The sequence below is a fragment of the Periophthalmus magnuspinnatus genome, chromosome 2, assembly GCF_009829125.3.
Source record: "Periophthalmus magnuspinnatus isolate fPerMag1 chromosome 2, fPerMag1.2.pri, whole genome shotgun sequence".
NCBI lineage: Eukaryota > Metazoa > Chordata > Actinopteri > Gobiiformes > Gobiidae > Periophthalmus > Periophthalmus magnuspinnatus.
In genome coordinates, this window is record NC_047127.1 from 9322583 (window position 1) to 9349340 (window position 26758).

Sequence of the window (26758 nt, forward strand, 5' to 3'; positions counted from 1 at the left end):
CATAAAAGCTGATGGTACATTCTGAAATACTTAAAGGATGTTTTGCCAGAGCCTTAACCTGCATGTAGAGGACACATTCAAGTTTTTCTCATTCTCGGTATATGGACAGGCCTCTTGTGAACCTCTCAGAACCTCTAGAATTCACTCACTGGGCTGCAAAGGCTGCACTAGCACTGGTTAATCTTTGGCTGCAGGTGGTGCTGGGGGTTAGGTAGAGATTATTCAGATCCGAGAGAGTCCTTCTAGGTTTAAACCAGCTGGTTTTCGGCACTGAAACTGGCAACCCAAATGAGAAACTCATGTGAGGCTCACGCTGCTTTCTAATTAACGTGATACTAATAAACAACACCAAAGGCTAACTTACTAGCTAGAGATGTAATTTGTTCGAAAGGAGTCTCATCTGTGGTCTCATCCAATCACAGTGGTTAATTTAATTTCATTTTACCAGATTTCCCAGATCAGTTTTTGTTATACTTCTACCAGTACTGTTATGGGTGCAGTACTTACTTTTCCAGCTGTACTTTTCACCTCTGTCATCTCCACCTCTCGTCAGATGACTTCACTTTGCTGCTCGGGTGACAGTTTTACACAAGCACATTTAGCGGCTAACTTTCGTAGCGGCACTTTTCTTGTAAACAAACCCGGTGGCTGCGTCTACATGGTCAGGCTGACACTAGCCCCAAGCTACTGTCATGGCCGACCTACGAGCTGTATTTTATTGCTAATGATGCAGCTAAACATTGACCTTTTGGAAATTTCCCTTCGAGTCTAGCCGGCTACTTAACTGAAATATGGATGCTAGCATGTAGTATGTGCACTAATGGGATGCTGTGATGTAATATGCAACATGTTATTTCCTGTTTTTAGTGTTTTATTGATGTAGGATGCAGCTAGTGTTCGCTTCATTTTTAATATTTTGTTTATTGATAGATTTTACATTAGCCATGGTAAAATAATACTTAATAACAATTAGTTTATTTAAAAATTCTGATTTTTTTGGCGTTTTTTTTTTTTTTTTTGAGCTTCTACAATGTAAAATTTGCTCACAATTTGAAAATGCCAAGATTTTGGCTAAAAATGCTTGATTGTTTCGACGTCTGATTACTTCAACTTTAACAACAACCTTCCAACCAACCTATTAGCACCATATAACTAAAGTTAGCAGCCATTTTGTGCTAAGTAGAATAACATTGCCCCCAATTAGCCAATAGGTCAGAAAATTGCTTGAAAATTTAATGAGGTGGTAACAAAGTACAAAACACTCTATTAACTGTATTTACTTTTTATTTATTTATTTTACCAGAATGACCCTCACCAAACACTTGAATTTTCCCATGATTGTGAAGTCATAGTTAAAAGCCCTGCACAGTTTTTAAGTCAATACATGATCTCCAGACTCATTGTTAGCATTTCCGCCATCAACATTAACACATCCGCATATGTTTCTCATTATGTAGTTTAATTGTTTTCACTAGTGTATTTTTTATTTTTTTTTTAAGTTCTAAATCATGAAAGGCTAAAGCAAAGGTACTCAAGAGCATGTGTAAAGGTCAAAAACAATACACATGCACACTGATTCAAGTTATTTTTGTTTTCAGACTAGCGTGCAACTTGCTGCATCCTGTTTCTTCTTAAAGTTTGCTAGTCTGGGTGATGCTTGACAGGAACATAGGGTCAAAATCTTCTCGAATATTTTCTTGCTGATATTAAAACTCCAAAACGAAGTCAATACCTCAACCTCGAAGTAGACTGTTTTCCACACTCCCCTGTACCGATGCGGTCTTGAATACAGATGCTAAATTTGAACTACTGAGTCCTCCAAATGTTAGCAAACATCCCATCACTGCTTAGTCAGGAAAATGCATCTTATTTCTCAAATGTAACCTTTTAACTGCTCTACCTCCTGTTTTCCAAGAATCAAAATAGCACTTGGGTTAAGTTAATGATGAGAGAACAAAGTTTAGCATGGTGGATTTTACATAATATTTGTTTTTTTTTTAACATGGCTGGCTTGGATCATTGATATTTGGCTTGTCAAAAGTATCGAAAACAGATACTAATTACTAATTTGAGCAGGTATCGATACTAAAAAGAAATCACAGGACAGAAATGAACCTTTTTTGAAGAGGTTTAGAATGATTTTGAGCTGTATCAGAACAAGTATAAGACACATAGACTAGTGTACACCCATGGACCACTATGGAGCCTACCTGGACGACTGAGGGATTACACAGATATAAAGGAAAGTAGTGCAATTTCATGTTAAAAATGGCATTCGATTGTCAAAATCATCATCATCATTGTGATATCTGAATTGGTTTTGAGTACTGAGTTTGTTCTATAAATTTTAGTCCTGTATGTGGTTCATAATAGTCTCATTACAATTTATATACATCGATAGGTGATGGCGCCCCTCTGTGCATTATCTTCCATATGTTTTTTATAATATTTATGCTGCTTTTGTGGCATGGTAGGCCGCCTATGATGACGTTTTTGCTTTTATGTTAGTGACGTCCTTTTGTTATGTTTGGCTCTTTGTGTTGTTACTTTGTTTTTGGGCGTGGGAGGGGTTTTTGGCCTTTTGGAGTAAACTAAAATTAACTTTTTGTAACTCTTTTGACTCCTGTGGTCATGAAAACATCCATTTCAAGGGGCGCAATGCAACTTTTCTTGTGGTTTATCGGGCCTGGGTGCACCTTGTACCTGCTTTCATATATACATTTTAGCTAATAATAAACATACTTTATGAGAATTAGCCTTTCAATCTCCCACTCTACCAATTACAAGCTACATTTGAACTACTGACTTCAAACTCGCAAACATCCCATCACTGCTAAGTCAGGAAAATCCAGCTTACTTCTCAAATATGACCTTTTAACATCTCTATCCCCTATTTTCCAAATGTTCACACTGCACTTTAAAGTTTACACAACAACCTATCTATCATATCTACATCTAACTCCCAAGCAGGACCCCCACGACGACTCCAAATCCGACCCGAATATCCGCGATTAGCCCTGGGTGTCACCGACTCCTTTGGGTGCTGAGCTAACAATCTCTGCAGGACTCATTAGTTTGGCTTCACAACCGGCCGCCCCTCCCGTACGCCCTCCCCATCCCTGGACTCCTTCACGTACCCTTCATCCTTTGGACGTCTGAATCCCCCATTGTCTGTCATGTCATTGCATCTCAATTAGAAGCGTGACTGGAGATAGCATCGTGTTCCGCTCCGCTGCGTCGATGTGTGTGTTCTCCAAAAGAATGATACAAAAGATGTTGTACAGCTGTATAGACAACAAAAGCAGATGACTGTTTGACATTGTGTGTATTGTAAAGGGCTGTGAAAGTTGTTAAAGTTAAGGTATACTTACTAATATCTGTGTGGCAAATTCCTCCTCTGCATTTGACCCAACTGTCAGGGGCAGTGAGATAATGTCATATAGCACATTTCCTATCTGCAGATCATGTTTTGGGTTATAATGATCCAAAATTGCATAATAAATAAAATTTAAATAAAATAGAAATGGGCCCATTGACTGACATTTTAACCCTATGTCTATGAGTCCAATTATTTTCCAGTTAACAGTGAGGGGCAGGGATAGGGGGTAGGTGAAAACAGAATATTATCACCACTCAAGCCTCAAATGCACATTACAGGATCACATAAACATGTGTGAAAAATACAACTTTTGTTAATTGAGTGATGTGACGTGGGCACAATGTTAGATAATATCTGTCCTTTAACTCTAGTGTAGAATCGTACAAGCTACAATACAACTCAGCGTTATTTTAGTAAGAATTTATTAACATAACTGAGTCTTTTTAACATCGTGGGAGTTGAAAGTTAAAGGTTTACCATCCATCGAGTACAATACACACTTTCAGAGTTACTTTAGTGTTTATTTATTACAGAAAACAGTGGATGCATATACACACACACAAATGGTAAAATGAACACTAATTTAACAGACTAGATCCAAACTATAAATTGTTATTATTATTTTTTTATTTATTTATTTAATGCAAAACATACATAGTGGCCATACATATACAATAGTGGAAAGTAGTGATATGACATACCAAGACGTACCAAGACATAACATGGTTTGTGAACGTAACAGCTATTTACAATTGTTTGTGACAAGTCTGTGTTGTGTATGTGTGCGTGAGTGTGTGTGTGTGTGACTTTTCCGTGATTTTGGAAGGGGGTGAGGTGAAGATGGGAGAGGAGAGTGCTAGTACTTGTCATTCGTAAGTGAGAAAGGAAGGTATAGAGAATATAGATGGGAAGAAAGAAAAGAAAGAAAAAAAAATAATCATCATCATCATCATCATCGTAATACATTCATAACAATAATAGTAGTAATAATACTATAAATGAATTAGGTGTTGTGATCGGTGAAGGGCAGTTGTTAAGCTCAGAAGTTGCCCGAACCTGAGGAGCCAGCTAGCTGAGCATAAATACTTGATTTATAATAGTTTAATAGTTGAAATTGTGTGTTTGATTGACTAATACTATTATGGATTAGTCAACAAAATGTCAATGCAACAAATGCATTGACATTTTATTACTAAAGACTTTTGGGAGTAACATGAAGGTTCTTGTATGTGGCTCGTTTTTTGTTGTTTGTTTTTTGTTTTTGTTTTTTTAATGTATCATGGTTTGTAATAGTATTTTCAAGAGGACCCCAGGAACAGTAGTATGAGTCAATTTTGGTGAAAGCTAACAGTGATCAAAATAAACCCAATAAACTAAAACTAAAAACCATCTTAGTAACAAAACCCAACATATTTCTCATCAGAGTTAACACTGATCTGTAGAGACAGGTTAAATCAGGTGTTATTGGTCCGTTGTTGTGCAGAATAAGCTAGCACAGCAGGACCCATTAGCCGTATGGTTATAAAACATCAGCCGGCCTGTTGCTACATGTGGACATGATGTATGAATACGACGAGTGCGATGATGGAAGCTTGATGGCGTTGGAAGTGTGCTGATGTGCAAATGAGAAGCAATTAGCCTCAGAGAGCAGAGACACACTGTGAAATAATGATTTTGTTTTAATGAGTATTGAGATGAGTGGAGATCTCATATATCTGCATACAAAATATACTGTACTTTGTTAGTATTTGTTAGTACCTGTCAGAAGTGAGTTATATTTACTCTAGTTTATGTACTTTTTAATGAAATTGTACCTCTCATATGACAATGTAACAGTACTTTTATTTAAGTATAAGTTTTGGTTACTGTTCCCACTCTAAGTTAAAGAGACAAAAGTTTAATTTGACGATATGAAGTGATTTGAACATTTGTTTTTTGCATCGCTCCTTCAGAATTAATTTCGTTTGTCTCATTTATGTCCATGTTTTGACAGATTTTGTGCATTATTTAAGGTTTGATCCTTTCAGTTGAGATAAATCAGGACATTTTCAGAAGATTTGCCCATCAAGTCACAGTATATAACAACTGAAAAATCTTGCAGTTACAAATGATCAACATTTTAAGCGTTGGTGGTTCAAATCCTCAAAACTGTAACAGCTCAGGCTACATACAGTTCCTTTAATATTACATCTCAGGCACTTAGATCCATCACTCACTAATCCCAATCCTAGTCTTTCCATGTTTGCCGACGTGGACCCCTCCCCTTTAATTCCCTATCTCCTTTTCTCCTATCGCGTTACTCTTAAAAAAAAAATTCTAACGCAATCCGGCTGGCATTCACTTCCACTGATCTCCTCCACATCCCCGGCATTTCAACCATTAAAGAAAATAAGATACTACACATCCTCCTTCAAATACTTTATGAAAAGATATATCCAAAAAATGTGATAAAATGCTATCAAAAGTTATCTGCAGCTTCAATATCCCATTCAAATACGACATACTTTTTGGGCTATTTAAGACAGCAATGACACTATGAATGACAAATGTGTTGCTTTTAAGTTTGTATTCATAAAGTTCTAGTGAATTGAATTATGTTGCTTGGTTATGATCCATATCCACATTTCCATTCCCTCAGGGCCTTATTAATAATGCAGTCCCACAATCCTTTGCAGCGACGGAGCGGGCGGGCTTGTCAGGAAGCGTACAGCGGTTAGCAAACACGTAGCGTTACTGTCGGACATGATAAAAACAGAAATATCAAGAGTCTATGGATGTGTTTGCAGCGGTGGGGAGCGTAAACAGAATATATGCAATATATGCATAAAGGTGCAGTGTGTAACTTTTCTGGTGGAGGGGATGGCAGCTGTTTGTCTCCATGGAGATGTTATTGCTTTGCCTGGAATGTTACACAGTATTGTAATAAACTCATCTGTCTTAATGCGATCAATTACAGATGTTTTTGTTACGACATTTTTATTGCATTCTTATTGTGAGTATTGAAGTCAGAATACTGTTACTTCAAAGTAGCAGAAGCAGTCATAAAGAATGCTGGTCAATTAATCAATCTATCTACTACTACTACAACTACTACTACTATTACTACTACTACCACTATTACTACCACTACTGTAACTAGTATCTCCACAATTGCTGTAAGCCTATCAGTTCAACTACTGCTTCTCTTTGAGGTTCTCCTAATACTACTACTACTACCACTACTATTTCCGACTTTAAGGTTCTACTACTACTACTACTACTACTACCACTATTACTACAACTACTACTACCACTACTGTAACTACTATTTCCACAATTTCTGTAAGCCTATTGCTTCAACCACTGCTTCTCTTTGAGGTTCTCCTACTACTATTACTACTACTGCTGCTACTATTACTACTATAACTACTAGACTACTCCTATCTCACTTAACTCAGCCAGAATAAACTGATTTTATTCATGCATTCAGCAGTACTAACTGAGAAACATATTGTCCATATACTTCTTGTTAGCCATAGCCTTGTAGAGTTGCATATCCCTTCTCATGCCAGAGCCAAAATGGCCGCCTGTCGCTACCACTACTATTACTAACAGTACTTCTATTGCATATAGCCGTAATTGTATTACTTTTGCATTGCATTTTGCAGAACCAGCTGTATAATGTGATGTACTTCTTCTACCTCTATCCCAAGCTGTATGTGTCTCAGCTGATGCCACAGCGCCAAAATGGCCGCCAGTCACTATTACGAGTACTACTACTACGTTTAGCCGTGATTGTAGTTTCTCATTCTATTTAATTGTACCACCAGTATAATATTGGATGCACGTTTACTACCTCTACCCCAAGAGAACTGCTTCATGTGTCCCTGCTGCACATGCCATGGAGCCAAAATGGCGGCGTGTCACTGTCAGGGGGGTAGAGCCGCGGGTCTTTGTAATTATCTGTACGGATCAGCAGTGCTCAGGGATGCACGGGAGCGGGATTTGCGAGGGACACGGAGCCTTGATTGGAACGGTCACCTCTTTGCCGCACACACACGTTAGCCATAGCGCCGCAAGCTAGGCCTCATTATACACGGCCATATGTGGCGGTTCACTGTGAATCGGCGAAACCTTCAACTTTAGCTCCGGTGTTAGCAATGTGACTTTTGTATGCTAATGAGTGAAGAGACATATAGTGGTTAACATATACTATGTTTACATTATCTGAAAGGATCTGAAAGGATTCTCTATGTCTATACAACACTACAACTACAATACTACAACACTACACTACCACTGCAATACTACAACCTAAACACTGCAACAGTACAACTGCAGCACTACAACTACAATGCTACACCTACAACGCTACAATACTACAACTCTAACACTACAATTTAACATAACAATTTCAATACTATAACTACAATACCTCCACAACTACAACAATACAATGTCAAAACTACAACACTGCAGCTTCAACAACAATACACCTACACTACTACAACTACAATACTACAGCTACAGCAACACTACAGCTACAACATAACCACTTCAATACTACAATCCCAACACTACAAATACAACAACAACACTGCACTACAACTACAATACTACACTACAATACTACAACACTATAACTACAATAGCAACACCACACTTCAACGACAACAGCAACACAACTACAACACTACAACTTCAACACTACAACTACAACGCTACAACTACAACACAACAACTTCACCACTGCAATTCAACACTGCAACTCCAGCAACAATACTACACTACAATTACAATACTACAACAATACACTATAACTACAACAATACACTGCCACTTAAACACTACAACTACAACAGTAACTCTACAACTACAGCAACGCTACAACTACGATACAACTACTTCAACACTACAGTTTCAACACTACAACTACAGCCACAACACTACACTACAACACTCTTCTTAACTCATCGTCTATTATCATCCATTTCTCAAAAATGACAAATAAGACCCTTCTCCCCCTTCCCCATGAGGCATTATTGTGTACACCGGCAAACCCAGTTAACATCCAACCAACATGGCGGCCGCTTGTATGTCGGAGGTGGCCGGTGGGCAGGTCGAGAGGAGAAAAGACTGCTTCAAACCGAGATAATTGCTCCTTACGATTAAAAATTATTACCTTTCAGTGTCATAGCAAAGTGCGGACAAATTACAGGCATTAGTTTGATGGTTAAATAGTGCTGTGTGGTGCTACGGGCTAGTCCTGTACAAACTCCATTCTATTCATGCTAACCTCACCTCCGCAGTGCCCCCAAGCTAGCTCCGCGCAACATTAGCACGCATAATTGTAGCATAATAGCTCCCTTTGTAGGCTTTATTTTCAATGACGAATAGGTATTTCTTTGTGTTGAAAAATATTAGCAGCAGTGGTGTTTAAGAATGAGCTCTGTAATGTCTCTCATTTAAAGACTAAGGGATTTAAAAGAAAACAAAAAGCTTTACCGAAATATCATAGATTAGAGATGATTGTGAATAAAAGGAACATGCTGAAATATAGCAATGGAGTTGAGGATGATGGAAAAGTAGGGCTGTTGCTAAAGCGATTAGTAATTTTAAAAGAAAATATCAAAATAAAATGAATGTATTTGAATGAGGAATATGTTGAAACCCATGAATATATTGCTACTTTTAAATTATTGTTATTATTATTATTATTATTATTATTATTATTATTATATATTTTTTATGTTTTATTTTATTTTTTTATTACAAAGAAAAAAGTATAGAGCGTGCCCTTGCTTCAGCTAATACTACTTTTCCTTCATCTACAACAAAATACTGCGTTGTAAATATAACATGAAAAACTTGATAAATTATACAAATGTACTACCACTACAACTATCACTACTGCTACAATTACTACTGATACTAATACTACCACTACTACTAATACTGCCACTACCACTAACACTACTACTACTACAACTAGAATAATACTGCAACCATGGCTGAAACTGGTACTTAAAGTCTACAACCAAGTGTCTACAAACACACCCCATACTACTTAAATTGCTACTGCAACTACTACTACAACCACAACAGCAGTACGTCTGTCTAGAATAACTCTAGATTTTACTACAGCTGCTACTACTACTGCTACTACGACTACTACTGCAACTATGGCTAGCAGTATTTCTACAAATTTGTACTGTGTATTTTAAAGTGTACAACAAAGTCTACAGAGTTATCCCGTACTACTTTAAATACTTCTATAACACGACCGCAACTACTACTAATACCACTACTACTCTTTTGTGAATTCATCGTATTACAATACCCACTCTCTCATGCACATATAAGGATTTCATGGTTTTGATGGATTGCCTGGGTGTTTTTCTGCACTGCTGCCCAAACCAACGCTCCACTGCAGGGTAAATGGTCCCATACCTCTCCACTGGGATGCCATTATGTACATTTATATACATTTATACACACTGGGCCCTATATGTCACATCCACTCAGCTCGTTCATGAAGAAGAGTCTGCAGTTCAGATTAGAATGCACACTTAATGAAGAGTGATCTGTGAGAGGAAGTTTATGTGTGTGATTGTGTGGGACAGGCTGGATAAGAGGTTGTGGTTGCTCTTTAGCCTCTACTACAACTACTTCTACTTCTACTACTACTACTACTACTACTACAGATATGAAAGTTGGATATTAAAATTTGATTGTCCTAATTTACTTTATGAAGCAGTTCTGTGTTTTTATTGTTCTACTTAGAGCCACACTATGTAACATTTTAGCAAAAACTCTGACTTAACTTTCTATTTTTATGAAGTCAAGCACGTGACACAACATCTCCAGAAAGTTACAAACTGTACCTTTTGGAGAAGTTGTCTTGGTTTCTCCGTAGTTTCCATGCTAATGCTAATGTATGCTGATACTAATACTACTTCTATTACTTTGATGACTGCTACTTCAGCTACTACATGTGGTAATACATATGGTAGTAGTGCTGTTATTTCAAAATGTTATTGAATCAGAAAGAATACTCGACTGATTTATTTGTGAGAAGTGTTTTGGGGTTTTTTTCTTAATTTTTTTTCTTCTTAATTTTTTATTTATTATTATTATTATTATTTATTTTATTTTTTTTGTTACCTTCAGTAAATATATTTAAATAAATCCAATATATATCAAAGAAGACATATTGTGCTACATAGTTATAATCTATTCCACCTGTGGATCATTGTGTTATAATTTGGACATTATAAACCACAATATTCATCTAAAATTACTTAATAAAACAAACAAGTCTCCCGTGTTAGAAAACTGCGAGGCCCAATGGGAGCTGACGTCGCCATAAACGCCATCGTAAACAAAGAGTCACATGCTGTCGGCGTCTCCTATGGACAGACTCTGCTGAATCCTACATGTATCACGGATTAAAAAAATAAAATTGGAGAACGAAGTAAGCACAGAGCAGTTGGCGTCTACCGATGGCGTTGAAAACTGGCGTTGATCGGCAATATGGCGCCTTGAAAATAAATGATTAAAGATTGCTCAGACATGCACGAATCACTCCAAATACAACTTTGAGTGTAAAAGAGAAGGAAAAGATTTTGTATAATATTTCCGCTTTAATAAAATACACTTAATTTATCATGAATGTAATGTTTTAATATTTATTTATTTATTATATTTGGGGTATATATTGAATGGAACGTAAAATTAACTTCTCCAATCCATTATGCACACTTGAACCATGACCAGAGACCTGTGTTTCACCATATAAATTATTCATTTTTATTCTACAGACTCACATTGTGCTCACTTGTTACAACTGAACAAAACCTTAATGAATTACCCAGACTCTTATTCACTTCCTGTATTAACCCCCTATAGCTGCTAGCATCGCCTCCTTCTCCCGTAGCGCCACCGCTCGCCAACAGCCTAACCCTCCGTTTCTTTTGTTGCCACTTAAAATCAAATCTGGCATGCGCTTACAATACCACACACCTGTTCCTTTCAAACACGGCTACGCTCATGCTAGCAACCACCCCCTCGCAACCGCCCCTCACAACCACCCCTAACCCCCCAAAAAAAGCGATTGTCCTCAGGCTTATCACCGTAGCTGCAGAATTCGGCAGGCGTGCTCGTCGTTTCTTTGGGTCTTGGAGGGGGTTGGTTGGCGGGTGAGTGGCGATTGGAGGGGGGGTGTACTATGGCTTCACCCGGCGCTGTTATCGGCCCGCTCGGATGAACACCTGACCGGGGGCAAAAAAGAGGCTAAAGCAGGCTATTTGTCCAGCGGCGTATGGGCGAGGTAAATGGGGGAACCAAAAGTGTGTGTTTGTGTTTGTGGTAATGGATGGATCATTAAACCTCTTGCAAACTGGAGTATGCCGGTATTTTATTTTGTTTTGATGAGGTTAGATCTAGTTGCAATTAAAATCTACATTGTATTATTGGCATCAGGCTAAGTTACAGGCCAGATCTGTGGAGAGGCAAGACCACTTTTGAGAAATAAAAGCACAAAACAAATGCTAGATAGGTAAGAGTGATACAAAGGTTGGCGCGTCAAATCCCGATCTCGACATAAAACATCGTTGGCAGAGACGTCAGATCCTTTGACCCACAGGTTGACGGTGCGATTCCAGCTCCTACAGATGAATACTGTTGTTGTGTCCTTGGGCAAGACACTTAACTAACCTCGCTCCTAGTGTCTCCGTGGCTTGAAAATGGAAAAGCGCTATATATGTGACCAACAGGTTGCGTAGAAAAGTTATGTGTTGCAGCTTTAACTCTTTTTCATGGTGGTTTTTAGATAATTTGGTTTGAATTGGTTTTAATAATTTGGTTTTAATTGGGTTTAATTTGGAGATAAAGTGGTTTTGAGATAATTTAGCTCAAAATGTTTATAAAAAATGTTATTAGTAGTTTTAATTGGTTTTAAAAATGTGGTTTTAATTGGTTTTAATTTGGAGATAAAGTGGTTTTGAGATAATTTAGCTCACATCAAAACATAAAGCTTCTAACCTATGCAAAAGTGGCAGGTGAGTGTCTTGCCCAAGGACACAATAGCAGAAAATCAGAAAACATCAATCTAACTACCAGCCTTGGCTTAAATACTAATCAGTTGCTCCAGTTATTTTGAAGAATGGTTCAAATTCAGATGATAAATTTCACGCGGACAACTTGACCTTAAAAATTGTGCCATTTTTATCAAAGGCAAAACAAAAATGCCGGCACTATCTTTTACCACTTACCTGTACATCAAGTCTTCTTTTATCCTTTGCCTTTTACCCTCCCACCGGTTTGCCTCGCTCCCCCGCTGCTCCCCTCTACTCCTCTGTACCTTGCTTGTTTTTCATGCCTGGTTAGCTCTCATGTTCTTTCCATTACCCTCTCTAACATCTGCGCTAGGTGGCTAAGGGCTAGCTGCTAATGTTTGACCCCTCTCTGGAGATCTGTTAGCCTCGGTAAACAATTCACAAGTTGACAGAGTTCGAGGAGGACTTTTCGATAGACTTTATGGTCTTGTTACTAAAATAAAAAGTAGGGGAAGCTATACAAAATGGCTGCTCTCAAAATATTTTTTTACATTCTGTTTATTAGCGATTTACTACGTAGCCCAGGTTGCATGGCTGAAAGTTGAACCCAGCTATATTGTTGTGTCATCTGTGGAGACTACTAACTACTAACAACATACAACTACTATTATTACTATTCGTACTAATACTGCTGCTACTAGTAAAACATATTTTCCACCACTACTACTACTACTAATACTACTACTACTACAAGAGTATTGGTTTCTACTCACTCATTTCTTCATTGTAAGTAAATAACTAAAATATCACGCCAAATCATGTTTTTGTTTTGGGTCTTTTGGCCATTTTTGTGTAATCCCTCAATAGTCCAGTAGGGGTGCAAAATATATGTGCTCTGGGACAGTTCACACCTTAGGGCAGATGTGTCAAACTCAAGGCCCAGGGGCCAAATGTAGCCCGCCACGCCATTTTATGTGGCCCGTAACAAGGTAAATTAAAATGTACGACTGTCTTAAAATGTCAGTTTATCAGGAGATACGCAGTTGCAGTCATATTTTTATATATAAGCAAATTTGAGTGCAACATTTTGCTGATGTGGCCCTCGGTGAAATTGAGTTTGATACCCCTTAGGGTATAGGGTAGGGTATAAACATTACCTAGGGTGTGCTAGGCGGTTCGAATCCTGCTCTCGACGTAAACATTGCTGGTTGAGTGGTCTGATCCACTGACCCACAGGTTGGCGGTGCAATTCCAGCTCCTTGGGCAAAACATTTAACCCACCTCACCTGCTAGTGTCTGCGTACACTGGCGTATAAGTGTGTGTGTGAATGGGTGAGTGGTTCCTTGATATAAAGCCTTGAAAGTAAAAAAGCTCTCGCATACTCAATCCATCTCCTTTCCCTAATCTCCAAAAGCTGGGCTACACTATCTGATGTCATCACGTGGTGCCCTTGTTTTTGCGAGTAATGCTCCAGGTCTCCAAACCAGGTGAATAAAAAAATATACAGCATTTCACCACATTATTTACGCAAAATGTCTGATAAAGTCCAAGGTAAAACTGAAGTTTGGTTTAAATGTTAACGAGGTCTCATTTGGAGCGCTTAACCTTTTTGGGCCTGTTTAGAGTGACAAAGGCCGCTCCAAGCCCCCCTCTCCAGACCTGTGTGTGTGTGCTTCTGTATGTATAAGATAAGCTTTATTTGTCCCATAATCAGGAAATTCCAGTGTTGCAACGCACGGTTTAAAGGGCCCGTATTACACTATTCTCTGATTTACGTTATAATGTTGTTTCCTCATCACAAACAGACCTGGAGTTGTGTTTTGTTTCATTCACACATGTTTAACACATAAACTACATTTAGACCATTCTTCTCCCAAACTGAAAACACTCTGTTCCACTTTGTGATGTCATGCGGTAATACAGTAAGTGCTCCACTGTGCTTTTAAACTCCGCACACCTTCACTATAATTATTTGCATCATTTCAGCCCTGGAATTTCCAATCTCTACTGAACAAAAGGTAAAAAGGAGCTGTTAACTTGAAAACGACCACTTCATGACATCACAAGGTGGAACACAGCATTTTGATTACTCAGACATGTGTGGATAAGCAAAACACAACTCCAGGTATATTTTTGAGGAGGTAACAGCGAGTCAGTTTTGCGTAATGTAGAACCTTTAAGAACAATAAGAGAATATAAATAGGCAGTCAAAAATCAAGATTAGAAAATAGACTTAGACACAACACTGTGCAAGTAAAATAAAATAAAATAATTAGTCAAATGCAACGTGGTTACACATTTTAAAGTGCTCTGAAGATATGGTAACGTGCTAGTAACATCCTCTTATTCAATGTTTTAAAGCATGCAATGTGTCGATTTTATAATTTTGGGGCATTATAATAATAAAAAATGCAACTAATCACAGATAACTGCAATTCATTTGGGTGCATTTTAAACTTTTTCAGATTTGTGATTAATTTGTTGACTTTTTTTTACCACTTCCAGTCCCTAGCGTGGTTGTATGGGCCAGGCGTGTGTACAGGGGTTTGACTCTGGCCTTTCGTACCCTCGCGACCTCGTGTCTCTCTCTGGCATTCACGTTCTGCTCCACAATTAGTGAGGAAATGTCAGCGCGTATGAGGGGACACTAAACGCACGGGCAGAGCTGTGTTAGCTGTTTTGCGTCATAAATGTAAAAGTTTATATTTTATTAAGCTAAATTGAAAGTCTTGGTGCAATGTTTGGGAAAATATGTTTGATGATTACACCTTAAAGGAAATGTATGTAAGATTTTGGCTTTAAATGACATATACTTGACCGATCTGTGTCCAAGGGCGGCGCTAGGTATTTTTGGTTGGAGGAGCGAAGGGGGTGCTAAGGTCTTCAATGTAGATGCTCACGTAAAAAGTGGAGCAGACTACCATGTTTTCTTCATTGTTTTTAAGCAAGTTTAAATGTTGTTAGCTGCTGTAGTGACTTATAAAATAGATTATGGATTTTTTTTTTATTATTATAGTCTCATATTGAAGGTTCTGTGGTTGCAATTTGAACAATTTTAGTGCAAATACGAGTTAAACCTGTGAAAACCAAGTACAGCTTTTACTGATCAAAATTGTAAGGCTGATTTATTCTTAATCACAAAAACATTGAACATTATAACCAAGCTGTTAATGTTGTAACTTTGTGTTTTGGTTCAATACGATTATCCAATCAGAAAGTAGAATGAGCCTCACATGATTCTCTCATTCGGGTTGCCAGTTTCAAAGATGAAATCCAGCTGTTTTAAACCCAAATGGACTCTCTTTGATCTGAATCGTCGCTACTTAAACCAGCTCAGCTCAGTGAGTGAATTCTGGAGGTTCTGAGCTTTCACATGAGGCCTGTCCATATACTGAGAATGAGAAAAACTTGTATGTGTCGTTTATCTGCAGGTTAAGGCTCTGGCAACACAGTTTCAATTGTGACTGTAGTAACTTTGTAAAACTGTAAGAGTGCGGGCTACATACAGTTCTTCAAATAATATAAACAGGTCCATTGTCTTATTCAAAGCTACAGAATTCACCTGTTCATAGTGACATTTTTATTTCTGAAAAACGTTTATTTCCTCCACGTTTTTGAACATTTGCGTATGAAAGCTTTTATGCATTTTGAGACTATATACTACAGGATTTCTCAAACATGACTCAGAGTATCAGTTAGGTAACGGTTCGAAGCTAAAATACGCCTTCAGACCTATTTTAGCTTCAAGAATCGACTTTTCAGAGGTTTTAATCATGTTATAGTTGTTTCCTTCTCATTTACCCTCTCGAAATTGTATTTGGAGCGATTTGTGCATCTTTAATCGCTTATTTTCAAGACGCCATTTTGCCGATCAACCCCTGTTTTCACTGTCACCTATATCCGTCCACTGCTTTTATTTTCTTAATCAGTGATATGCGCAGGATTTGGCAGCATTGCGTGGTCATTTTAATACAAATAAAACAAAAAATCAATGGTTCGCCAGCATGATTTGCAGCTATCCATCGTAGCCGCTGACAGTTGCACGAATTCTGCCTTGTTTGCGATGACGTTTACGGCGAAATCAGCTCCCGTTGGGCACTGCAGTTTTCTAACGCAGCAGTCAGTGGACTCAATTCTTTTTTCAAGTCATTTTAGACGAATATTGCGATTGAAAATGTGCTACATACGACACTATGATCCACGGGACACAAGCACAATATGTCTTTTGTAAAATCACTGTACCTTTAAAACAGTCACACCTGCTCCACACTTACGGGAAACTTACATATTGCAATTTCTCCATCTGATTGCATATAAGTACTATCATTTCCTTCACCTATCCCTTGTGCTTATTTGCTAGCTTGCGCCGCGGCTGGATAGCATTTTTGCTCCACTTTAGCTGCGCTCTTGGTGCTGTTTGAAAGGTCAGCAGTAAATATAGACTTTGAACCAAGAAGTCTTCCTCTGAGGAGCGCTTTCTGCTTTCAACACCAAAAAAATAAAAAGCTTAAAAGACGCTATGAGGTTTTGTACCTTTTGGCCGGTGAGAAGGCAGTACTCTGTAAAGGGCTGGCTATTGTAAGAAAAGAAGACTATAGTACCTTGAATAACATCTATAGCTGTAGTGTATTATTGTCAATTTACCCTTCACAATTTAAAGACGTGACTCTTATAATGGAAAGGCTGCAATCTTATCGCCATGGAGATGTAATGCCTTTACCTGGAAGCAAAACAAATATGTTAAAGGGCCCTTATTACGCGATTTTCTGATCTCTGTTATAATGTTTCCACATCATAAACAAACCTGGAGTTGTGTTTTTTTGGGTTTTTTTTTTTGTTCACACATTGTTAACACTATAATCCTGCTTATTTATGCTGTGTTCTTCGCTCAAAAGGAAAACGCTCTGTTCCACCTTGTGATATCATGTGGTAATACAGGAAGTGAAGTGCTCCACTGTGTTTTTAAACTCCACACACCTTCACTAGAATCGTTTGGATGGTTTGGAATCGCCAGTCTCCACTAAACAAAAGGTGAAAAAAGTAGCTGATAACTTGAAAACGGCCACTTCATGACATCACAAGGTGGAACAGAGCATTTTGCGCTTTAGAGATGCAGACAGACTAATAAAGAGTTACTCAAACATGTGTGAATGAAACAAAACGCAACTCCAGGTCTGTTTTTGATGAGGTAACAACATTAGAACATGACTTAAAGCTCACAAGTGTAATACAGGAGCTTTAAAGAGGCCATATCACACCAAATCACCTTTAGATGCATCTGGATGTCCTAACTATTCCCTTCTTAGTGCTATTTAATGGTGTCTGAATGTCCAGTGAGTGAAAAAGTAGTGCACTCAAAATTTCCCATAAAGTAGTGTCCAGTGCTGGTCACTAACCGGACACAACAAGTCTGAATGGAATCAGAGAGAGGCAGATTATGAATAAAACACTCTTAAATACACTGTTAAAGGTTTAACGTTGCTAGCGTTAGCCATGTACCTTAGCTCGAGCTGCTAAAAGAACAATAATTTCCACATTTCTACATCATGTTTGCGTGAGATCCATCTTGACAAAAACTTGTATGAATATTATTAGTCCATAAATACATGTGTGTCAGTCGTGGTACGAGTCTGAAAACTACTCTGAGGGGGGTATTTTACTTCTATAGGGTATTAATTGGTAACACCTAACATATTTAAATCATTATGTTACCTTTTATTGTTTTGAAAATGCTATATTCAACCGGAAACAACGTATTAACATGTTTTATAAGTTTTATAAGCTTCTCCCCTCTCTTTGCTCTCTGCGCTAAGTCACACCCCTTCAGAGCGCCATCACAACACAATCGCCGTGCACCCCGCTAATGAAACTACTGCACATCGCATCAGGTTTGGGAAGCTGTAGTGTATAGTTTTGATGAGGGAACAATGTATAACATGGTAGAAAGCTCCAAATACTTCATTTCGCCTAATACCCCCTCTGTACAAAGTTACTCAATTAAATGTAACTGAGTACTACCGAGTTCTGCCTAAATCGTGCCCATAGTGCCCCCTCCCCTCCACCATGTCCCTCTGCTTCCCCCTCCCATTGCAGAGAAGTGCCGGTTCTGTGTCCTGTCACCTGAGTGTATTAATGGACTCAGAGCTTCATTGATTCCTAATTCCTCTGCACTGGGACAGGAGGAATAAATATTTGGTGGCTCGCTCTTCTTTGGGCTTATTGTAATCAGCTGTGGTATCGATCGGCCAGCTCCGCTCTGCACAAGGCATCTGTTTTAAATGCACTATATATAACGTCGTTTTTTCATCAAAAACACGACTGAAGAGGTTTTAGATGCCGTCCAGGTGTGTTTCAGTAATCTAGTGATCTCGCCCTGGCTCCTGTATGATACAAAACTGTACACAACAACTTCACAAACCTGATGTGATGTGCAGTAGTTTCATTAGCAGGATGCACGCTGATTGTCTTGTGATAGAGGTCTGAAAAGGGAATAATTTAGCACAGAGAGAAAAGGGAGAAGTGAAACTTCTAAAACATGTTAATACATTGTGTAGAGAAATTAGTTCTCTGCATTTGACCCATCCTTCGCTAACACTGTGGCAACCTGGCAGAAGCAGTGGGAAGGACTACACCGAGTCTAAACCAGGACTAAACCAGGTCTAAACAAGGACTAAACCAGGACTAAACCAGGACTAAACCAGGACTAAACCAGGTCTAAACCAGGTCTAAACTAGGTCTAAAGCAGGTCTAAACCAGTACTAAACCAGGTCTAAACCAGGTCTAAACCAGGACTATACCAGGACTAAACCAGGTCTAATCCAGGTCTAAATCAGCACTGAACCAGTACTAAACCAGGTCTAAATCGGGACTAAACCGGGACTAAACCAGGACTAAAGCAGGTGTAAACCAGGTCTTAACCAGGTCTAAACCAGAACTAAACCAGTACTAAACTAGTACTAAACCAGGTCTAAAACAAGACTCCACATTTCAGACCTTGACATATAAAAATGTTTTATGTATACAGCCGTGTGTGGACACAATGCTAGCTGACAGATGTAATATAGCATGCGGTGTACGGCGCGCCTGGTCTCCGGGTGGTCCCTGTCAGCCTTGTGCTCACATGTGTATCTGTACATGTCCCTGGGATGATGGATGAGGAGGACTTGGAGCATTATCGATTTCCCCTCACATTGTGTCTGAGAACGGGCGGTACGGGGATCACGACGGGGCATCTGGTGCATTCTAACTCGGCCCACCTCCTCACATGCACGGGTACTTTAACTATCACCACTGTTTCACACCACTGCTCCTGAAAGACCTTGGTAATGATTTTTGTATTGTTTGCTGGAACTATGAGTGTTTTTACATCATCCAAAATATTTCCCATGAATAAAATATTAAAGTAAGTAATATATAAGTAAATCAAACCAAGTAAACTGTTTACAGAATGATTTGGAAAATTTGGAATTGTGTGAGGGAAGCAAACCGTTTACTCTTTGGTCTCATAGTCAGATGCTTAACCAGATGCACCACTGTCTCCACTTTAATAGAAAAATAAATGTATTTTAATGTAAAAAAATATTTTAAAAAAATACACTTATTTTACACAAAAATATTATTATTATTATTATTATTAATATTATTATTATTATTATGTATTTATTTATTTTTTATTATTATTATATTTTTTTCAAATTAACAGCGACCTTTGGCCTTTAGTTTAGTAGATATTGGCAACTGCAGGGCTGAAACTATCCAAATGATTCTAGTGAAGGTGTATGGAGTTTAAAAACACAGTGGAGCACTTCCTGTATTACCACTTAATGACATCACAAGGTGGAATGGTGTGTTTTCTGTTTGAGAAAAGAACTCAGTCTAAATACGCAGAGTTTGTGTGTTAAACAACGTTATAAAATAGATCAGAAAACAGTGTAATATGGGCCCTTTAGCTATAGTCATACACTTCAGTTTGTCTGCAATGCCTGTACATCTACCTCCTCTCTCTCTCTTTTTTTTCTTTTCTTTTTTTTTTTTTTTTTAATCGATCGCTCTGCAAAGTGGTGCTGCCTTGTTTAACAGTCACTCTAATGCGCTTGAATTGGCCCGGGCTCTGTGCAATCAAGAGCAGCGGAGCAGACGGTGAGCCATTGTGAGCACAGGCCCGTGAAGATGCGCACGGACCACAGAAGAATCGCGCGTCAAAACTAGCAAGACGCTACAAAACGTAAAGGTCCCGTGTTACGCCGTTTTCTGATCTATGTTATAATGTTGTTTCCTCATCGCAAACAGACCTGGAGTTGTGTTTTGTTTCACTCGCTCATGTTTAACACACAAACCCTCTTCTCTCAAACTGAAAACACTCTGTTCCACCGTGTGATGTCATAAAGTGGTAATACAGGAAGTGCTCCACTGTGTTTTCAAACTCCATACGCTTTCACTAGAATCATTTAGATGATTTCAGCTCTGGAATTGCCAAACTCTACTGAACTAAAGGTAAAAGGAGCTGTTAACTTGAAAACTACCACTTCATGACATCACAAGGTGGAACAGAGCAGAGCGTTTTCAGTTTGAAAGAAGAACTCAGCCTAAATATGCAGAGTTTGTGTGTTAAACATGTGTGAATGAAACAAAACACAACTCCAGGTCTGTTTTTGATAAGAAAACATTATAACATAGATCAGAAAATAGTGTAATATTGTAAATATAGTAAATACCTTGAAAAACATTTATTCTGCTTTTGAGCAAGTTGGCCTCTCCATAGATCTGACCTGTAGCATGGCATGGTTTACGAGACCAGCCTGTCGCTAAAGAGATTTCAAAGTTAAAAACCATACTGAACATTAAAAGAAAGTTGCAGACCATGAGAAAAGTTACTGATTACAGCTTTTTCAATTTGTGCTAGTTGTGTGGAGATTGAGGAGGGAGTCGGCTAAAACAGAACGCAATTCCATTTCATTTCCTGGTTCGTGATGGACGACCTTGAATTACAAAATGCATCTCTTTATTATTTATGTTTTTTAATGTTCTCTTGAAACAGCTGAGTAGTTGTAAGGTATTTTGTTTTAAAGATGTCGTATTAGCAAAAGTGGAAAGGGACATTAATTCAGCAATGCACCAAACATAAAAAAATAAAAAAGTAAAAAAAAAATAGTGTACAAGCAGCAGTCAGGAAAAAAAACATAAACAACCATGAATACCACATACAACACACACTCACACAATACACAGGTGTTGTGTGTTGTGTGTATGGTGCATGTTTTGTGTGTGTTGTGCGTGTATGGTGCGTGTATGGTGTGTGTTTTGTTTGTGTTGTGTGTATGGTGTGCGTTGTGTATATAGTGCATGATGTGTGTGAATGGTGTATGTTGGGTGTGTGTTGCGAGTGTATCGAGTGTGTATGGTGTGTGTTGTGAGTGTATGGTGCGTGTTGTGTGTGAATGGTGTATGTTGAGTATGTGTTGTGTGTATGGTGTTTGTATGGTGTGTATGATGTGTGTTGTGTGTGAATGGCGTATGTTGAGTGTGTGTTGTATGTGTATGGTTCGTGTTGTGTGTGAATGGTGTCTGTTGTGTGTGTGTTGTGTGTGTATGGTGTGTGTTGTGTGTGTGTTTATGTATTGAGTTTCAGAAAGAAAAAAAAAAGTGTATTGAATCTTTTAACTGTAATGTGGCAAAGGTTTAATTTCCAGATGATCCACACTGTAGATTCTCACTAAAAGCATCAAAACTATGAATGACACATGTGGAGTGTAGTAAACAAAAATGCACTCAAAATAACTCCAAACCTGTTTTTTTTTTTGTTTTTTTTTTTACATTTTCAAAAATAGACACCATTTGCTTCGAACCCTGGTTTACGCTTTCTTATTTCTTGACCCTGACTTGGCACAGCTTTGAAGTAAAAAACATTTCATGATACGGCCCAGGGTTTGCAGCGTCGTCGACAAAGCAGTGTCCAAACTTTTGACTGGTAGTGTGTATACTAACCCCACTTATGACATCACAAAGTAGAACTGAGTATTTTGCACTGAGAAGAATGATGCAGATTAAAGATATACTCAAAAAAATGAATCAAAACACATCTCCAGGTCTGTCTTTGAGAAAGAAAGTAAATTGTAACGCAACTTTTAAAGGGTTAGCAAGATATTTACGGCCCCTTTAACCACCACTGTACAACACATGAGTTACATTCCATCCACTGACGCTAATTGCTAACTCTGTTTTGCCTCCACTAAGCGTTCTTTTGTGTTCACGTGTAGTGTCAAATCCCCCTCCAGTCCACTGAGCAACAAATTACGGAGGTGCCACTCAAACCCGCTTGCGGCTTTTGTTGTCCCTCCTCGTCCGACGCTGCTCATCAGGTGTACGTAATCAGCGCTAACAAATTGGACAATGGTCTATTGTTAGCGCCGCGCTGTCGCCTTCAAAATGGCTCCAATTACGACGGACATGATATCACGTATGACAGAACAAGATTGCGGCCGAGTCGGTCGAGATGTACACTGCTAGCTAGCATCCCCAAGGGCTAACACGACCTTGGAATTCAAATATCCGCACCTGAATTTTTTATACGTTTCAATATTATTAGCATATTTTTCCGATGCTATGAGAAAATTTGAGTGACGTTTTAATTTCGTTTGACACATGCCCACCTAACCTGCGCTGTCCCGGATTTTGCCGAGTAAGCGCCCATGCTAATGTTATCCCGCCAATTAGCTTAATCGTTAGAAAATGCAGAATAGCAGAAGTTGCCGCGCGGTACTCAAGGTCCAAGGTGTTTGTCATATTTGATTGATGAGGAAGTTAAAGCTCGTTTTTGATTGACTGGCCTTTGCAAGGTTCTGACAAAGTTCAGCATTTAGTATAGTAGAAATTGCATACATCGGAAACATGCTAATTAGCGGCTAAAATATCACACATTAAAGGCGTTGTACCTGAGAGAACTAGTTATTCCTCACTTACCTTATGCATGCTGACCATCCTAATTATTCACAGTGATGGGTTTATAAGAGCTTTTCACAACTTTCAGAGACCAGAGTGGAGTTGTTTATCGTCACGGTAATGCTAAAAACAATTAGCATGCTAACTAACACTTAAAATCAGGTACAGTGCCTTTAATCACTTCTAAGTTTGTGATAAAACTTTTTTGTAATAGACAAATTGAACACTCATGTTCTTTTAGGTGTTAATATTGCTCAAAAATAACTTGGAAAATCATGTATTTTTTACTGTGAACGGGGTCACCTCTCCACTGATCTGACCTGTCACTTGGCATGTTGGCGCCACCTGCTTGGATGCTTCAATGGAGATTGATCATTTTAATGCCATATTGTGGAACCTACAGATCAAGCAATGACATTTCCATGGAGCCTAAGCAGTTTTGCAGACAGACACAGAAAAGTTATACAGTATAGCTTTCAGTCATCTTGGCGGAGTAGTTAGCACTCTTGCCTCACAACCAGAAGGGTCCATGTTCTTCTCTCTTTTCCATGTGGAGTTTGCAGGTTCTCCTTGTGTCTGGGTAGACTTGCTAACATGCCAGCCGCCACGTTCCCAATACGTTCCCAATATGAAAAAAGCGGTTCTTTCGAGGTCCGATTGACTCCTATTGAAAACTGTCATCATCATTCTGACCTTAAAATGTTCCTATTAACCCTCCCTACATGATCCTGAGGCTTATTTCCCAATTTTGTTGCTAAATTAATATATGAACATTAATAACTGACAAATCCGGTGCCTGCTTTCCCAGAGGTTGCTCCTGCTGGCGTTAGCAACAGGTTGACAGCCTTGTTGCCAAACCAGCAGTGTGCTCCTGATTGGTTCTTTGGTTTTACGCTCGGATTTCCAAATACGCTTCCTGGTTGCAGATTAGCCGCTGTATCTGTTAGCCTTGATGAGCTTCACTTAGTTGCAACTGAACCCAAAACATTCACAGTAGGTCCAGTTACGATAGTTCTGACCAAGACTAGCTCAGGATCTGGAGATGGGTCCCACTGCCCCTGACAGGTTTAACCCACTGACACTGAAGACTGGGTCAAATGCAGAGGTCGGACATGCTCCCTGGTTGCACATTAGCCACTACAAATGTTAGCATCGATGGGCTTCATTTGGTTGCAACTCAAAACATTCACAGCAGGTCCAGCTGAGGTAGTTCCGACCAAGACTAGCTCAAGATCTGGAGTTCCCACTGCTCCTGGCAGGTTTTACCCACTGACACTGAAGAATGGGCCAAATGCAGAGCCCAGATACGCTCCCTGGTTGCAGATTAGTCGCTATACTGTATCTGTTAGCCTCGATGAGCTTCATTTGGTTGCAGCTGAACCCAAAACATTTGCAGTAGGTCCAGCTGAGGTAGTTCTGACGAAGACTAGCTCAAGATCTGCTTCTGACAGGTTTAACCCACTGACACTGAAGGATGGGTCAAATGCAGAGGCCAGGTTTCATTACAATGACACTAAAGAGTACCTTATCCTTAACTTAATGCTGACTTAAGTAACATTTAAACAACAATACTAAAGTTCTTAAAGAATCTGGCTGTCAGGGACCCATACATCTGCTCTGCTCCATCATTATATTACATTTTCGTCTCTGTATGCACACGCTCCATTGCCCCACAGCCATGTAAACCCACGTCGCATTCTCTCAGCCCTGAGCCACTGAATCAAGACCTCTTCTGTATTTCCATCTCATCAAAACTCCAAACGCCTGACGCCCTGAGAGCTCCTTTGTCTCTCCCTCCAACACTGAAAGATTGCATTTAAATGTCGACCGCCATGACAGTTCTGACACCGGTTTAATGCTAGCGCTGACACTTTTTCCCGCGTGTATAATTGCTTGAATATATTTCGATAATGAAAGATCTTGGTGTTTCTTCGCAGGGCATGATGTACCTGGAGGAGAGGAGGTTGGTTCACAGAGATTTGGCAGCCCGGAACGTTCTCGTGAAATCGCCCAATCACATCAAGATCACGGATTTCGGGTTGGCGCGGCTCCTGGATGCGGATGAGAAGGAGTACAACGCAGATGGCGGAAAGGTTGGTGTAAGTGACCACATGAATGTATTATTGTGTTGTCTTGTGTCTATGTAGTGAAACTATACAGTGATGTTGGTAGAGTGTTTGGTCCACTGAGCCACTGAGCCGAAGGTTGGCGGTTCGAATCCCACTCTCGACGTAAACATCATCGTTCAAGCGCTCAGTTCCACAGACCCACAGGTTGGCGGTGCGATTCCAACTCGCACAGATGAAAGCGGTCGTTGTTCTTGGGCGAAACACTTAACCTTCTAGCAATTCAAAATGAAAACAACAAAACAAAACAAAAAAAAACCTGTATAAAACACAAAATAGATGAATTAAAAAAATTGAAATAAAATAAATTATTATTGATTTATTCATTCATTTCTTAAAAATATATCAACCGTAAAAAAAATAAAAATAAAAAATCCTATATATTCAGTTAACACACTTATAAATCCATAGAAATCTTCTATTCTTATTTGAATAATTAACTTAATTCTTTTTCTTATTCATTACAAGGAACAGAAAATATTACAAATACGACTTTAAATAAACACATTTAATGTAAACGGTTGATTTTTATATCAGAAATCAATTAAATTTAATATATTTTAATTCAATTCAATGCAATGTAAAAGTAATTTTATTTAATTTTTTTTTTTTTAATGAACCAGAACTTTATCATCAATTTCACAAGAGACACCAAATTTCAGATGACTTTTTTTTTTTTTTTGTACTTATTATCTTGATGAAAAAAATAAATAAATCTTTCAAAGCCAATGCATTAAATACAAAGAAATATCAGATGCAATTCAAAATATTACTGATTGTGTTTAAATGTGTGCACTGGGTCCTCTTTAGCTAAGGGAGTTACTGTACTCCCTTTCACCCTATAGCGTCGGATCCTATCGTCGCCGATAGAGCGCGGTTGCAGACTTTCCAGTCGTGCTCTCATCTAAATTCAAACGGCGTCTCAAAGCGGAGACATGGGGCTATTTAAACATTTTACCGTGATTACGGTAATCTGCCTCTGCTGTCCCTCTCTAAGGTGACGAATGAGAGCGTGGGTGCTGTGGGGATTTTCCCAGTCATTTATTCGATGCGTAAAAGAAAAAATACGGATGGATGTGTAAAATAGAGGTAGTTGTGTGAAAAAATGCAGTAAATTCTGATACTTCCTTTAACATGATTTTTATGGCTAAAAAAAGAATAAAGGTCTAGGTGAGCTATACTGGCCCATAGTGAAGGGTTAAATAAGGTCAGCTGACTGTAGACTGAAAACCCACCTCTTCTCCCTGGCATTTAACACTCGCTAGAACAATAAAACCTC

The 26758-nt window shown here is 38.8% G+C and overlaps 1 protein-coding gene across 1 annotated transcript in view; it reads left to right on the plus strand.

Moving 5' to 3' along the window:
• Nucleotides 1–26758, plus strand: part of LOC117384930 (receptor tyrosine-protein kinase erbB-4-like) — a 540640-nt gene that overhangs the window by 488219 nt on the left and 25663 nt on the right. Inside the window, exon 21 of the mRNA XM_055228388.1 lies at nt 25291–25446. Within this exon, the coding sequence (XP_055084363.1) occupies nt 25291–25446 (156 nt within the window). The remainder of the gene's footprint in view (nt 1–25290; nt 25447–26758) is intronic.